Source organism: Oratosquilla oratoria, unplaced genomic scaffold, assembly GCF_046742065.1.
Source record: "Oratosquilla oratoria isolate Oo_2021 unplaced genomic scaffold, ASM4674206v1 SCAFFOLD87, whole genome shotgun sequence".
Taxonomy (NCBI): Eukaryota; Metazoa; Arthropoda; class Malacostraca; order Stomatopoda; family Squillidae; genus Oratosquilla; species Oratosquilla oratoria.
The window spans coordinates 260,001-276,699 of record NW_027467751.1 but is presented as its reverse complement, the minus strand read 5'-3'; the positions used below and the strand labels follow the sequence as shown (position 1 = coordinate 276,699).

The 16,699-nt window shown below is 39.8% G+C and overlaps 1 protein-coding gene across 2 annotated transcripts in view; it reads right to left on the bottom strand.

Annotated features, from left to right (window-relative positions):
- LOC143024066 (bicaudal D-related protein homolog) overlaps window positions 1-16,699 on the bottom strand; it is a 200,393-nt gene that overhangs the window by 13,341 nt on the left and 170,353 nt on the right. For both annotated transcript variants that reach the window (XM_076182797.1, XM_076182798.1), the window contains exons 2-4: window positions 11,731-11,834; window positions 1,453-1,564; window positions 642-758 (exon numbers count right to left, since the gene is read on the bottom strand). In XM_076182797.1, the coding sequence (XP_076038912.1) occupies window positions 642-758; window positions 1,453-1,564; window positions 11,731-11,834 (333 nt within the window). The remainder of the gene's footprint in view (window positions 1-641; window positions 759-1,452; window positions 1,565-11,730; window positions 11,835-16,699) is intronic.

Genomic DNA, 16,699 nt, shown 5'->3' with positions numbered 1-16,699 from the left:
TTTTTATCCAAATTCTCTTTCCCAGACTCTTCTGGTCCATTCTCCTCCCTTCTTTCATTCCCAGACCTCCTTCGTCCACCTGTTTCATACCCTTGCAAGCTTTTTTTCAATCCAATTCAATTCCCCCACCAAAAGTCCTTCAGTCATTTTTGTCCTTGATCATGGTGTCTCCTTCGCCAAGTAAGTTGGTACACCGCAAGGTTGAGGTCCAGGTGGGTAAGAGTGTCGCAAACCTCAAAAAAGAAGAAGAAGAAGAAGAAGGAGGAGGGGAAGATGAAGAAGAAGGAAGAGGAGGAGAAGAGGTGGAAGAAGAAGAAGAAGAAGAAGAAAAAAGGAGGAGAAGGAGGGGGAGGGGAAGAAGAAAGAGGAGGAGAAGAGGTAGAAGAAAAAGAAGAAGAAGAAGAAGAAGAAGAAGGAGGAGGAGGAGGAGGAAGAGGAGGAGAAGGAGAGGAAAAAGAAGAAGAAAAAAGAAGAAATAGAAGACGAAGAACAAGAAAAAGAAGAAGATGTAGGAAAAAAAAAGAAGAAAGAAGAAGAAGAAGAAATCCTTCCGACCCCCTGACACTCACGATCCTTCGGTGCCAGTCTTCATTCACGACCACCCTCCCCCTTCCCTCTTCCAGACCCCATACGGAACTCACCTCTTCTCTGAGCATCTCCAACGTCGTGACATGTTCACTCATGTTGGACTTCCGGACATTGAATTGGTCCCGCAGCGCCTGAAGCTGCTGGTTGAGCTGTTCCTCATGTCGCTGCGCCTGTGGTAAAACAAAATAACATAATGGAGGGAGACTGCAGGAGACCATAAGGCCTACATTAGGAAGTTCCATGTCCCTTATCACCTGTAATCCTTATCCATAAAGTTATCTAATTTTCTCTTAAAGCAACCAGCAATGAGCACTGACACTATAGTGATTTCGTTTCGAGAGATATAAAACAACTTTCGTCGCGGTTTCGATTATGGAATTTGAATTTAAAAAAATATATTTCAACAACTTCGGAAATTTTTGTCCTCTCTCCCGTGCCAGTCTGGGTGTACTTATTATATAAATATATAAAAAAAAAAGTATATCACCCAATGCCTATCACCATCTAAACTGTTCTTCAATGTGCCCCGATCTTTCCCTCTCTCTCCCGTGCATGTCTGGGTGAAGTAATTATATAAATATACAAAAATGTATGTCACCCAATGCCTATTCCCATCCAAATTGTTCCTCAATGTGCCCCGACCTTTCTCTCCCTCCCGTGAATGTCTGCGTGTACTAATTATATAAATATAAAATATATATCACCCAATGCCTATCCCCATCTAAACTGTTTCTCAATATGTCTCGACCTTTTTCTTTCTCTTGAGTGTACTAATTATATATATATATATCACCCAATACCTATCCCCACCCAAACTGTTCCTCAATGTGCCCCGACCTTTCCCTTTCTCCTGGATGTACTTACATCTTTTAGTTGCGAGGTCAAACGCTGATTCTGCTCTGTCAGCTGTTCAATGATGGTGCTCTTCTCGCGGTCCGTCTGTCGAAGTGATTCGCGTTGGTCGGATAGCTCATTCCTGCGATAGAAAGAGACAACGGTTAAAGTCACAGATGCTTAATAAACATCAACACACGATGTTACGACGACAAAAAAAAAAAAAAAAAAAAAAAAAAAAAAAAAAAAAAATCATAAACATCAATATGATGTCTGGAATGCCGAAGACAAACTCGATCTGAGGGAGTCTCAGGCTCAAGGAAATAACTAGCCTAAGCCTCTTACTGAAAACACGTGGGACAAATACGTTCTTGAAGTAGGCATATGCTTTTTGTTCAATGTGAATATCTAGTGGAGATGTTCACAATTACCCCCATCCCTTCTGGGATAAGGGTGAAAACGTTTGCACAATGCTGTGTTTTTGTGCTTATCGTTCTATACTCCTAGCCAATCGAATTAGGTCAATCCGTCAGATATATGATTTTCAGTTTTGAATTTAAAAATGTGATGGTCTGTACCGATACTGTATTGTTCCTCCAAAGAAACATGAATTAAGTGCCTATGTACATCATTCTCAACCTAGCCCACACCAAGGTGATAAGTAAAATTACTTATGTGATTATTATGGGTTTTTGAAAATGGAATATACAAGATGATTGTTGTAAATATATATAATTTACATAAAGTATATTTACAGAGATGGATCACGTTAAGTGTAGGGGCACTTTAGTTAGATCTGTTGCGATAGATTAAGTCACTATAGACTATAAACTTAGCTTACAAAAGTCTCCATCTCCATACTTATTCTTTCACAACTAGATTAATAATAAAAAAAAACTATAGCTTGATTAAACGTGGTTTTGAATAACACAAAACCGAGCAAAATACTGTAGATAAAAAATGTACATATCACAAACCCAACCACTATATCTAATCGATGATCAATCACGATTTCTTCAGGGCAAAGACATATCAATAGAGTTGTTTCAAATTCCACACGAAGCATCAATACCATTTAAGGTGGCGCCACGCCACGCTAGGCTAACATGCTATTGCTTTCGCTACTTCGTCTGAGTACAAACGACTTCGGTTATATTATTCTAGACTTCCGTAAGAACATCTCAATAATGTGTCTAACATTCGTATTCTAGGTTTAACTTCTCTTAGTTCGTCATTCAGCTTCTAACTATATGAAGCAAGAGTAATTTGAGATTTGGAAAAATTTTTGAAAAACAAAAAAGATCGTAACTGAAGTCGTTTCTACTCAAATGAAATACCAAAAGCAAGTAACATGCTAGCGATAAATACCTAATGCGTCATCATATTTACTACATACAAATGGCTCTACCTGTATTCAATTATATATAGTATTCTACTCTAAAGTATTCGGTTCATTTCTAAGTACTACAGTACTTTTATAGTCACAAAAATTCGTTACAGTCCTCAATCCCAAATTTAAAAGCCTTTCGAAAATACTCTACGCCATATCCACTAATGTATAGTTAGAACTGGAGGAAACTGTACACATTTCCGTTGAAATGAACTAAATCATTAGCATAATAATCTTTACCATTATCAGGTGTATATTTTTATTATCATTATCAGCTGTAATATACTACTGGTTACTAATGTGTTTACTACTTTCACAGTATGAGATATATATATTTTTAAGCGTCGTTACTATTATCCTTAGGGAAAATGGCGCTATGCAAGATCTAAACAAGAACAGGCCATTTCATTTTGGAAAAGAAATTAACGAGTTGCATACGTCTGTCGATTGATTCTACTTTGTATATATTCATTTTGTCTCAACGTCGTAACTCAAAACAGAGTCGTCATGACGTCATGTCGTTTGATTTCCTTGGTGAAATGACCAGTTCTTCTTCAGACAGTGTTACTTAAATTACATCTTACCTGAGTTCACCAAAACCCCCAGAACTGTTTACTTGAATGCCTTTCCTTTAATTTTTATTTGATTTATGTTTCGGTGATATTTTCCCCCAGTGGGGAATGTACGAACAATTCCAGTATGTAGGTTGCCTGGCAAACAGACCCCATTGACTTGATACATTTTCTGTATCTGCATTCTATACTTCCTCTCTGGAATATTCCTGCATATGAAATAAACAACTCAATTCAACCCTAAACGGAGAAGGGTGATTTGCATTCGCCATATCCCACAACAACGAAAACGAAGACGAAGACGAAGACGAAATATACGTTTGCGATGTGACACCCAAGTCGACGCCAAATGAATGGATTTGAACTCCGTTGGCGGGATGGTACAGGGACATATGTTAACAGGCGTTTTGCATGTAAGTCCCCTCGCGGATGACCTGCATAATAACCAGAATACCTCATTGGTGGATGGGGCAGCCGCTGATCTCGATAAGATTAGTGAAGGTGGGGGAAGAATAAAGCGAGGGCAGAGACTAGCGAGGTCCGTCGATAAATTCGTTTGCAGAACGAAAATTACTTAGGAAACATGAAAAGATGCACGAGGAAAGAGAAAAATAAATTTATATACTTGAAAGAATTTTTTTTATAAAAAAATAGAGAGGAATATTGTATTCTAAATATAATATACTTACTAAATGAAAAATAATCCTTAATGAACGAATAGCAGAAGAGATTAACGCGAAGAACTAAAGAAAGAAAACGTGAACAGCCACGGACTAAAATAGAAAATGGGTTTAGAAAAATTATGATTTTGTTGTTGGAAGTAGACGTGAAACAAATTACACACCACAAATAAAATAATAAACAAATTAACAAATAAATAAATAAATAGATAACAACCTAGATATTTGGACTGATCTACAACCACGAGGGTTTTGATGAACGAAATTGGTAAAACTTTTCTCAAAAAATAAAGACGATTAAAACCCTTATCGTAGCAAGAAGCGTCACAAACTTTGGTTCGAATCGTGCTGCAGTCAGAAAACGCAACAAAAGGAAGCTACAGCAGGACTGCATCGAAAAATTGTCAAATGGATTGACAAATAATTGGAAACAAGTATCACATCATCCAATCGTACGTGTTCGGGGTCGATTGTCTTTTGTTTCCTTCAACTACAACTCGAACACCGTTCCACACGTCTGATAGAGCACGCCAGCGTAGAACAAAAATAAATAAACAAATAAATAGATAATCAAATAATAAAACAAATAAACAAATATGTGACGTCACCTACTTGAGACAAAACGACATGACGTCATGCACGTTTTCTGTGGTAATATCAAATCTCATTTACTTCCCGAAATTGAGGTTTTCTTTGTAAACATATTTCCAATGTAGCACAAAGGTTACTGGGTGACGACCTTAAGGATTCCTCAGTGCAAAGAAAGTCTCCATAAACACCGAATTACATTATACGTGTCCGTATATGTTTTATACAAAAACATTTATTATTCACAAATTATCGTATCGAGGATAAATCTGTTCCCATAAATGTCTTGAATATATTTCTTAGCGTCTCCTGATTTGAAATTTTTCTTAGTGTCACAGTGAGAATCTTCCTAAAGATATTTTTTATTGCATATATTTCTTGATGGCAGATTGCGTCTAAGGGGAGTGGATGGGAGTATAAGACGACGGTATAACGCCTCCTACTCCCAAGTCAGCGACTCCACATCCTGCTCTAAATTGGCTGGGATATAAACGCTCTGATTAACGCTGGGAATTAAGAAGTTTGATCAAATCTGGCCGTTCAGAGAACGATGGACTGACGACCGTTCCTCATTCACGGTACAATCTGGTCTTCAGGCCGCAAGACAGATCTAGTTGGATTCGACCGAATTCGATCGTGTGTGTGGGTCGGGCAAGGTAAAATCAGCCCATACACGATCCAATCTAGCCGGATTCGATCAGATCGTAGCGTGGATGGGGTTCCTTAGAGCCAAGTGACCTATTTTGTGTTTTTGCTCTAATTGAGGAGATTCTCTATAAACGATGTGGTATCGAAACGCAATAATAGGGTTTATTGACGATGTCGACGTGGATAAAGAAATGTACGTTTGCCAAATACGACAAAACAATCGAAAGTAACCATGACAACTAGGTTACACACATGCTGGACTTTACAAAATAAATAAACAAATAAATAGATAAAAAAAGAATAGATAAATAGGAACTGGAAAGACACAAAAGGAAAAATGACGACGCGAAAAGGAATCTTTCGAAGCTGTAGTTTCCGAAGTAGAGACGACATAAACAACGCCAACTTTTACGAAACGACAACACGTCATTGCGATAAAGAGAACGTTAACGAAGTCAGATAAAAAAAGAAAAAGAAAAAATCGAGACAAAAAATGGGAAAATGCCACCCATGCAACAAGTGACACAGCAAATCACCGTCACATAATTGCACGCAACGATTCACAAATTGATATTTTCCCTCGAATGTGAAATCCAGGAAATCTAAAACAACGAGACCAACCACATCTGATACACTAGTTCGTTCCGAAAGTTGAATTAAATTCATCAAACCAGGTCGCTGTTCCACAGATGACCACAAAAGATGACACAAGAGCGATCAGATTCTCCACTTGACATCGAGTTTTCTACTTTTGGACTTAGTAGCTAAGTGATTCCTGGACAGGAAGAGGGCCTGGGCCGAGGTCCGGGGGAGCCGGGGGTCCGGGGGAGCCGGGGGTCTGAGGTCCGAGGTAGCCGGGGGTCCGAGGTCCGGGAGACCGGGGAATGTGGGTCTAGGGGTCCGAGGTCCGGGGTCCAGGGTCCGGGGAACATGGGCCGGGGTTCTGTGGGTCCGGGGGAGCCGGGGGTTCGAGGTCCAGGGTCCGGGGTTCTGTGGGTCCGTGGGTCCAAGGACCGGGGGACGTGGGCCGGGGTTCCGTGGGTCCGGGGTTCTGTGGGTCCGGGGATCCGGGGGTCGAGAGCCGGGGGTCCGCGGTCCGGGGGAGAGACATACAGTCTTCGTGAGGGCACGAAACACTTTATTCTCTCAACCTCCGACGTGCCGGGGAATGATGGGCAAGATATACACTTAAGGCCACAGAAACTCTCAACCACCGGCCAGCCGTGAGACGGAAGTAGAGATAACCAGTCTTTATGAGGCCACAGAACTCATCATTCTCTCAACCCTCGGCGACATCATCTGTATATTTTGTTCTCCTGAACAGCGACACAGCCCCCCCTTCTATATTCCGTTTTCCTACAGACTTTTCTTCTTTTCCCACATAAACCTATCCCGCGAAAGCGGGTGGTCTGAGCTAAGTACTCCATAGTCCTCAATTTGTTTTTGTGAGCTCCAAAATATTTTCATTTAATTTAGAGCAGTGTCTTATGCTCCCAGGGGCAAGTATAGGAATGAACCTATATTGTCTCCACCCGATGGGAAAATCTGACAGTTATTTTGTTATTTGACGACTTTGTTTATTGATCTTATTTTACCTCGTCTTTGGTTATAAGATCGTGTTGTCACCTCTTCCCCACATTTTGGAATCGTTACCCTCTTTAATTTCTGATATGAACATTCTATTCTATACGCTTTCCACGGTGAACCTTAACATTTTCTCATGTTATTTGTTATTTACCGTTACCGGTGATTCCAAAATGACACAAAATACAAGATGGTAATTATTCAAGTGTTGAAAATAGAACATGATTGTTTATTAGACTACGTGCTCCATAATCGCTTGATTGACCAAAGTAAAAAAAAAAAAAATGGTTTTCCCTCCACTTTCTATTACAAACTTAATAAGAATTGCTACTAGGAATGGTATAAAGTAAATTTCTGAATACACAACTACTACGGGGGACGTAGTTTTTATGTATATACAGTACAGTCTAAGAGCTTCTTACCGCAACTACACGTCCACAGTGCACGCAAGTCTGCTAAGTCATACAAACAAATTACAAAAGCTGAGCAACCTTAAACTTGTTTCGCACCTAACGACTTTTCGCCGTGCGCCGTCACGACCACGTGTGAAAGCGTCCATAGACATTCATGGTTATTTGAGAGCACGACGTCGTGTCGTGGACGGCGCACGGCGAAAAGTCGATACGTGTGACACGATCCTTAGGATCCCATGTGCGTTGCGGATACCTAAAAATACAACCATCTACCACCTACAAAGGTTGGGTAGCTTTTACAAGCCAAGGAAAGATGACGTCCATCAATAACGCTGAAGAGGATCAGAATATAAACAACAACGAGAATTTAGCATTGGGAAGACCACGGGGTGATGGCATGGAAATTGATGAACAAGTCATCAATGTACATTTGGCAACATTGCGTGATCCATCTGTCCATGGGCGATGTGGATTGGCGCGAGGAGAAGAGGAGGAGGAAGAGGAAGAAGAGGACAAGGATGTAGAGAAGAACGAAGATGTACAGGAGGAGGAGAAGCAGGAGGAGGAAGGGGCGAAGGAGGAGGAGGAGGAGGTGAAGGAGGTTTCAAATATATAAATATGAAATGAACAGATTGCCCTGTAACCTTTTTCAATCGATATTTATCCAAGTCTGCGATCTCACAGTGTTGCCACATATACCATGTTACATGAACACCCGGATCACACAAAAATCTTGCCGCTATTATTATAATAGTTGGCCATTTTATAGTATATTCTGATCACCTTGTGGTTATTTGCACTACAAAACAACGAGGGTCGGGAGATGAATAGTTACAATTCAAGAGTTCGATTTCTTTTTCTACATACAGTACTTCGAGGAAATGATCAACCTGGTCGCCGCGAGCTTCGAACTGAGATCCATTTTAGCGTGAATCCCGGCCGCTCCCGCTCAAGCCTCGGTTCGAAGCTCGCGACGACCGGGTTGATTGTTTGAATTACATCGCTACTACTAGGGACTCTTTCTATATTATGTGAATTACATCGATGCTACTAGGGACTCTATATTATTTGAATTACATCGCTACTACTAGGGAATCGATATTATTTTAATTACATCGCTGCTACTAGGGACTCTATGTTATTTGAATTACATCGCTGCAACTAGGGACTCTATATTATTTGAATTACATCGCCGCTACTAGGGACTCTTTCCATACGTCTAAACAAATCTACTAGGTCCGTGGATCAACGCTCCAGAGGAAACAGGAAGAAGAAGAAGAAGAACATACTTGCTGAGTTGGCTCCTTGGCGGTCACATCAAAGAACGAAAGCAAAGGGTGAAACAATATGAAACACAATTAGGAAAAAGGCGCGAGTCACGTGCAAGGGGCAGACGTCACAAATGTGTCCAAAGCTTCTGTTTGAGGCCGTACCAGATGGGGGGAAAGGGTACAGCGACAAGCTACTAAAATCATAACCAAATATTGAAAAGAAAAGTGAAAATAGTGATGCTTTTTAGTTCATGGTTTATCAATTGTGCATAATACAATCTACTTATTTATCTATTTATCTATTTGTACATCCATATAACATAAATGTTCACTTATTATCTATGTTGCTATTTACTTATTCAATTATATACACTAGTAATTTATTTTTCTATGAATTTAGTCATTTCTTTAATTATATATTTATCATCTTTTCTTATTCAGCATCCGGCCTCGTTCTGGGCCTAAAGGTTTGCCTTACCTTCGTAAACTAGTTGTGTTTATAATTACAATAATGATGATAAAAATACTGCAATAATAAAGATAATAATAATAATGATAATGATAATAATAATAATAATAATAATAATAATAATAATAATAATAATAATAATAATAATAATAATAATAATAATAATAATAATAATAATAATAATAATAATAATAGTAGTAGTAGTGATAATAATAATAATAATAATAATAATAATAATAATAATAATAATAATAATAATAATAATAATAATAATAATAATAATAATAATAATAATAATAGTAAAAATAATAATAATAGTAAAAATAATAACAATAGGAAATCCGAGAAGAAATGTTAGCAGGAGGAGGAAGAGTTGGAGGAGGAGGAGGAGCAATGGAGCAGGAGTAGGAGGAGGAGGAAGGAAAGGATACGGAGGAGAAGGAGAAAGAGGAGGAGGAGGAGGAGAAAGAGGAGGAGGAGGAGGAGGAGAAAGAAGAGGAAGAGGAGGAGAAATAGGAGAGTAATTTCTGGTTGTCAGCTCTCCTTATGCTAAAAAATTGAAGAAAAAAAATAAAAAGGCAGAGCTGATAGAGAAATAATTCATGCCCGTTTCCCCCGCTCCTCATTATTCATCATACGTGTATAGAATCCTCCGGTGCACCTTTTCGTCAAGTTTGTCACAATTTGGCGACATCTGGGGAGCTTGTGAGAAAACAGGAGGACATCTCCTCCCGGACATTGTCTCCCACGCGTCCGTCAACCTTTTCTCTCCTCTGTTATCTTTCCCACAACGTTCCTCCATGACCACCTTGACAGAAACACTGATACGGTCAAGCGGCCCAGTGATTCCCAATCTGGGATTGCTGAGGTCAATTACAAGGGTTACTGAGAAACGATGCATACATACACTTTTGTTTGTCTTTCTAGTAATAAGATATAAGGGGGTGGTGGACTGTTTAGACCTGGTTACAGAGGGTGCAAGGGTCTGAGAAGATTGGGAAAGGTGGAAAAAGAAAAGGACACAGGTTTAGCTCCGAGTTTATTCCTGACCGAAATGAACTCGGTACTAGACCCATGTCTTCCTTTTCCACATTTTCAATCAGTCCAGGGTAAATTTACGTCTTACTAAAAAAAAAATACCCCCGAATTTTTTTATCGTTTTGTTTGAAGGAAAAACCAACCGACTGAGACAAATCACACTAGATAAGCAGACACGTGAATATTTGGTCTCATATGATGATACGTGAAGTTATGACCTCACGTGAACGTACCTCATGTCATGAGAGCATGTGACACATACGCACGGGTGCACACACACACACACACACACACACACACACACACACACACACACACACACACACACACAGAGATAAGGCGGATGTTGGGTTTTTCATTGCATCCTGCAATTAACTAAAGGTCGATGACCATCACTAGAGTCAGTCCAGAACAGCGCTTCATAACCTGGGGTGCTAAGATCAACGATATGGGGTGGTGGGAAGCTATGCATACAGTACGTGCGCTTTCGTTGATCCTTCTAGTGATAGGATATTGATTAGGGAGTGCTGGACTCCTTAGACCTGATTATAGGGAGTGCCCTTAGGGTAGGAAAAGGTTGGGAAATGATGGTCTAAGCGTTCTCATCTAACAAATATTGAGGACCATTTCACAAACCACTCCTTGGGTGGCTCAGGGTAGGATTTGGAAGAGCAGAGTACAACAAGAACCCCTCCCCATACTATTATCTTACTTGCTCAACTTACTCTTCCATTCACAATGTTGTGGCAATCGCGTTCACGGATTGATATAAAAATGTATCCGATATTTATGTATATATTTAATGTATGCATGCGTGCTTGTGTGTATGTATGTATGAACTGTATGTATATACATATGTACACACACACACACACACACACACACACAATGTACACACACACACACACACAGAACACACACACGTGTACATGACTTTGCTTTCTCATAGTTGAGGTTGGTTATGCCTATGTGCGCTATAATATATACAAATATTTTCGTGTATTACTATGTACATTATTTGTATTTCTGCGACATATAGTTCCTTAGATTATATCAACTAATAAGTTGTTAATGATAACAAAAGAAACATATTGTTTGTGGATCACGGACTCACTGGGTAATTCAATCTTCCACAATGCAACATCTGTGGATATATCAGTGATTGAGTGCGTTATTAATGTATGAAATTTGCGAATGTAACGAGCTAAGAAACGCCCCTGATTTCAGCGAAGTAATACGTGTATAAATGCACGGTCGTCTAATACGGTACAGCCTATACCCTTTAACTCAATGCAATTTCCTTAACAGTATAAAACATCTCAACAGGATGACTTTATTTCCGTCATATGTGTGAGTGATGAGAAAAGACAGGAGTCTTAATCCGAGTTTATTCCTTACTAATTTCGCAAGTAAATTTATGACGAAACTATTCAGGGAATAAACTCGGATTAAGAAACCAGTCTTTAATCCTCCAAGGCACGTCATCTTGTAAGAATATATATATATATATATATATATATATATATATATATATATATATATATATATATATATATATAATATGCATCTAATTCAAATTGAACAGCATTTTGCCAAGGGTAAATCCGACCTCTCAGCTTGCTTAGAAACAGCACAACATAAGAGGGACGACTTACTTGATATTGTGGAGGTCGGCTGAGAGTTCCTGGATCTTGACTTCATATTCACCTTCAACGGCATTAATTTTTCGCCGAAGACTGTGCTTCTCCTGCTCCAAAATCTGAAAGAGACGAAAGGGACACCGGTTAGAACCTAGAAAAGAATCATCACCAAAGAGTATCATAATATGTCGCTACACGATGGTGATAATTTATCTAATCTATCACTCCTGCTGTGTCTTGCTACATATTTAAAGTCACCGCTGTATTACTCGTTCTCTTTCTCTCGGTGTAATAATAAACACAGAAAACGTGACCAAACCAGTTCACAGAATGCAGGGGTGACTCAGCTATAACTACAAAATAAATATAATCAGGACGCCGACATCGGCAGCCTCGTATACCCACTCACGCCTAATGATGCCTACGTAGGAGTTATCGTGTGGAAGAGATCAAGGAGAATATGTCCTCATGTTACAAATTATACTTTTCTATATAGATGATTTCCGAGTCACCCCGGGGATCGAACCAAGGCACAGTTTGATGCCCAGCTGTCACCTTATCAATTGAGCCATAAGAGCTAGAATTGGAAAGGTGATGGCTTGCCATCAAGCCACGTCTCGGTTCGATTCCCGGGGTGACTGTCGGAAATTATTTGTATGACTTCGCTGTTACTAGTGATTCACTTCAGATTTCTACATAATGATAATGTGAGGAATATTAATATAGAAAAAATAATCCATCACCCTGTCCTGACAGATGATAACTATAGCTGTCATCTTTGTAATAAAGCAAAGGTTTCCCTTCATCAACAGTTTACCATTACTTTTTATTTTTTTTATCTTATTTATTTATTTATGTCAAATGATTTATCTATTTTTGTCGGAATTTGATTTGGGAAAAAATTAAGGGGAGCTATACGAATGTTGAGAATTCATGAAGATAGGAATAAAGTAAAAATAAACAAATAAATAAATAAATAAATAAATATATAAATAAGTAAGAACAGGTATGTTAGTTATGGCGACTCGAATGCTAAGCTACGGATGTATGGCTTCGTATCAACTTGACCTTTTCCGTGTCGTACACTAAAATATTTCGTCCTAATTGACGCCAGACGATTCTATTCAGCTCAAGAGAAGCCCTTAGAGGCTAAGAGAAACTCTTGGGACTCTTGGAACTCTTGTAGAGCGGAAACAAGAGCAATGTTGTTAGTTACTTGAACAAAGTTGACCCGAGAATGGATTTCAGTCACCTCTGGAACAAGGCTGTCGACATCTTCCTTCTCCTTCTCTTCCTCTTCTTCCTCCTCCTTTTCATCCTTCTCCTCTTCCTTCTTCTCCTCCAACTCCTCCTTCTCATCCTCTCCCTCGTATTCTTCCTCCTCTTCCTCTGATTCCTCCAACTCCTCCTTCTCCACTTCCTCTTCCTGCTCCTCATCCTCTTCCTCCTCCTTCTCTTCCTCCTCCTCCTCCTCTTCATCCTCTGCCTCGTATTCCACTCCCGGTTGAGCTAGAGTCACTATATACATAGAATTGCGACATGACGACACAATAAATGACCCAGGGAGCCATTTTGTGGCCAAATAATTTACGCTCACGCTCACTGTTTGTTCTGACTATTAAGGAGGAAGCGGAGGAGGAGGAAGAGGAGAAGGAGGAGGAGGAGGAGGAGAAGGAGGGGAGGAGGAGGAAGAGAAGGAGGGGAGGAGGAGGAAGAGAAGGAGGGTGAGGGGAGGAGGAGAAAGAGGAAGACGAGGAGGAGGAGGAAGAGGAGGAGGGGGAGGGGAGGAGGAGGAAGAGAAGAAGGAGGAGGAGGAGGAGGAGAAGGAGGGGAGGAGGAGGAAGAGAAGGAGGGGAGGAGGAGGAAGAGAAGGAGGGTGAGGGGAGGAGGAGAAAGAGGAAGACGAGGAGGAGGAGGAAGAGGGAGAGAAGGAGGAGGAGTAGGAAGAGGAGGCGTAAGAGAAGGAAGAGAAAGAGGAGGAGGAGGAGGAGGAGGATGTCAGAGACCTTCTAATGCTTCGACATGTCTACGGCGGAAACCATTCCCACCACTGCCACCACTTTAAACCACTATTACGACCAGAACCTCCCACTAACCTAACCACCACAACCTAGAACCTATCACCATTACCACTAACCCACCAACACCATCAACAGCTATGATCACCATCACTACAAACACCAATCACCAACATCACCACCAACCTATCATTACCATTATAAGCCATTCATTACCACCACCACCAGCAAATGCACCATCCTTATATTACGTAATATACAGTATATAGTGATTTAAACTTTTATTAATTATATATTATCTAGTCTATATTGCTTGTTCCCATGTGTTGCTTTGTGAAATAATAATGTCATTTTAGTGTCAAATCATTCGATGGAAGTGTTTTTCTTCAGTGTGCAATATTCGATAAATGTTTACTGTTTGCACCAAGAAATCAAATCAAATTATATTCCAAAACGATATGGGAAAGTCGTGTGACGGAATGTGCGGTAGAGTTTTATTGGGTGAAAGCTAAGCTGCTTACCTTCGTGAGAAAGTATGTACAAAAGACGTTATTTTTGCGTGAGAGGATTTAAACTGTTCGTGAGATTGTAGCTGGGATGCGTGATGTCCATAGAAATGGCCAACAGCAACTATCCATCTAAGATGTGCGCATGTACGTACACACATACGTTTTACAACTATCGCACATAAAAAAAAAAATGTGCTCACAAAAGGTTTTCAAATTATATTAAAATCCATTCAATAAAGGAGTTCAACCCAAACATCACTCTATAGATTCTTTAAAAATATGGTAACTTGTCGACCGTCAAACCGATAATTGTGTCTTTTTCCTTTTCCTATCTCTTGGGCTTCCATTGCAAATGGTCCACTGGTGGAGGTAATATGTAATACAAACTTACAAATTGTGTATATTTGCTTAAATGATCAGATAGTGACTCGCATCGGTACGCACATACTTTTCAGAGAAGGCGAAGTTTGTGCACAAGCAAATGTCTGCCCACACTCACAGCAAAAAAATAAAATAAAATAAAATAAAATAAATAAAAATAAATTAGAGGGAATATTGGTCAACAGACTTGGATAGAGTTATGGAAGAACATAAGAGCATAGGAATGGAGAAGTCTGCAAGAGACCATAAGGCTCCACTGGGCAGTTCCATGTCCTATCATCCCCATCCAGAAAATTATCTAACTTCTCCTAGAATAACCAATAGTCTCAGCCTCATCATTTGGTTACTAAGTCTATTCCATTCGTCAACCACTCTATTGGTAAACAAGCTCTTGCCTATTCCCTTCGTCAATCTATATAGAAAACGAGGACGAAGAAAAAAAAAAGAAAATGGTATTTGGAGAGGGTTGTATGAATGAAAACGGGGCGTTTGACATTTGTGGACTAAGTAGTGTGGGTAGGTGATACTGAAGAGGAATTTCTAGAGCTGGTTACCAATTATGGGCGAATATGTGAGGAGGGAAAGCTAGAAAGTGCCTACAAGAGTAGGAAGAGGAAGAAGAAGAAGAAGAAGAAGAAGAAGAAGAAGAAGAAGAAGAAGAAGAAGAAGAAGAAGAAGAAGAAGAAGAAGAAGAAGAAGAAGAAGAAGAAGAAGAAGAAGAAGAGAAAGAAGAGGAAGAAGAAGAAGAAGAAGAAGAAGAAGAAGAAGAAGAAGAAATGGAAAATAAAATCAAACGAAAGCTATCAATCTATACGAGAGTTAAATCTTAGATCGAAGGGGAACTCTCGGCTGTTAACTCACCCTACTAAACGGACTATTTCAGCTTGTTTAAGAATGACTCAGAAATATTTACTTCAGTAGCATTCCCGTGGTAGCAAACCTTCATGATCCCCCCTACGCATTGTTTGATATCTCAACTTAAACTAATCCTGGTTACTGCCAAACTATCGTATCCAGCCGGAAGGGAATTCCCCCCGTATTCTCTATTTCCTGCATGAGGAGACCAGGAAGGAGGGTCACCATGGCTCTGCTGTGTCTTACTGCATTGCTTCTGACCCAGGGCAGTGGGCGGGATACAGGGATGATCCGTCATCCATGAGGAGCTAAGATGAGAGGGAGGAAAAGGTGAAGGATGGGAGTGGAGTGAGTAGGAGTGGCTACGTGCCTTTGACTAAGCTACCTCTATTATAAGGGGGAAGGAAGCCCTTGGTAGACATGGATAGACATAAATAGACATATAGATACATAGATATAGATAGATATATATAGATATAGACAGATAGACAGATATAGATATAAATACAAATAGACATAGATAGATACATAGATAGATATATATATATAGATAGATATAGATAGATAGACATATAGATAGATTGGTAGACATAGATATAGACATAGATAGATACATAGATATATATATAGATAGAAATAGATAGATAGATACAGACAGACAGATAGATAGATAGACATGGCGCGTCATCGGTGACGAGAATACAAAGGTTAGATGAGGGCAACTGATGTATTGGGTGGTGACGTCCGTTCCATTGTTCCTTCCATGCATCACATGATATACAATACACACAACAATCACTGTTGGGAATCGGAGAGGAGCGCGGGATTCGAACCCGCAACTAAGCGAATGCGAGACCAGTACGCTTCCGATGCCGCCACCACTGGGCAAAGAAGTAATTAGAGTCTGTGGTATGTGTTCCACCACAAGGAAGAAATCCAAGATTGAATCTCGAAAATTATTTAACTTCCTCCTCTTTTTATTTATCTTTTTTATTTTTTTTTTAAGGTACTGGAAGAAGTCTTATGATATACAGAGCTCATGAACTTTATTAACGACATTAGGGTGTGTGTGTGTGTGTGTGTGTGTGTGTGTGTGTGTGTGTGTGTGTGTGTGTGTGTGTGTGTGTGTGTGTGTGTGTGTGTGTGTGTGTGTGTGTGTGTGTGTGTGTGTGTGTGTGTGTGTGTGTGTGTGTGTGTGTGTGTGTGTGTGTGTGTGTGTGT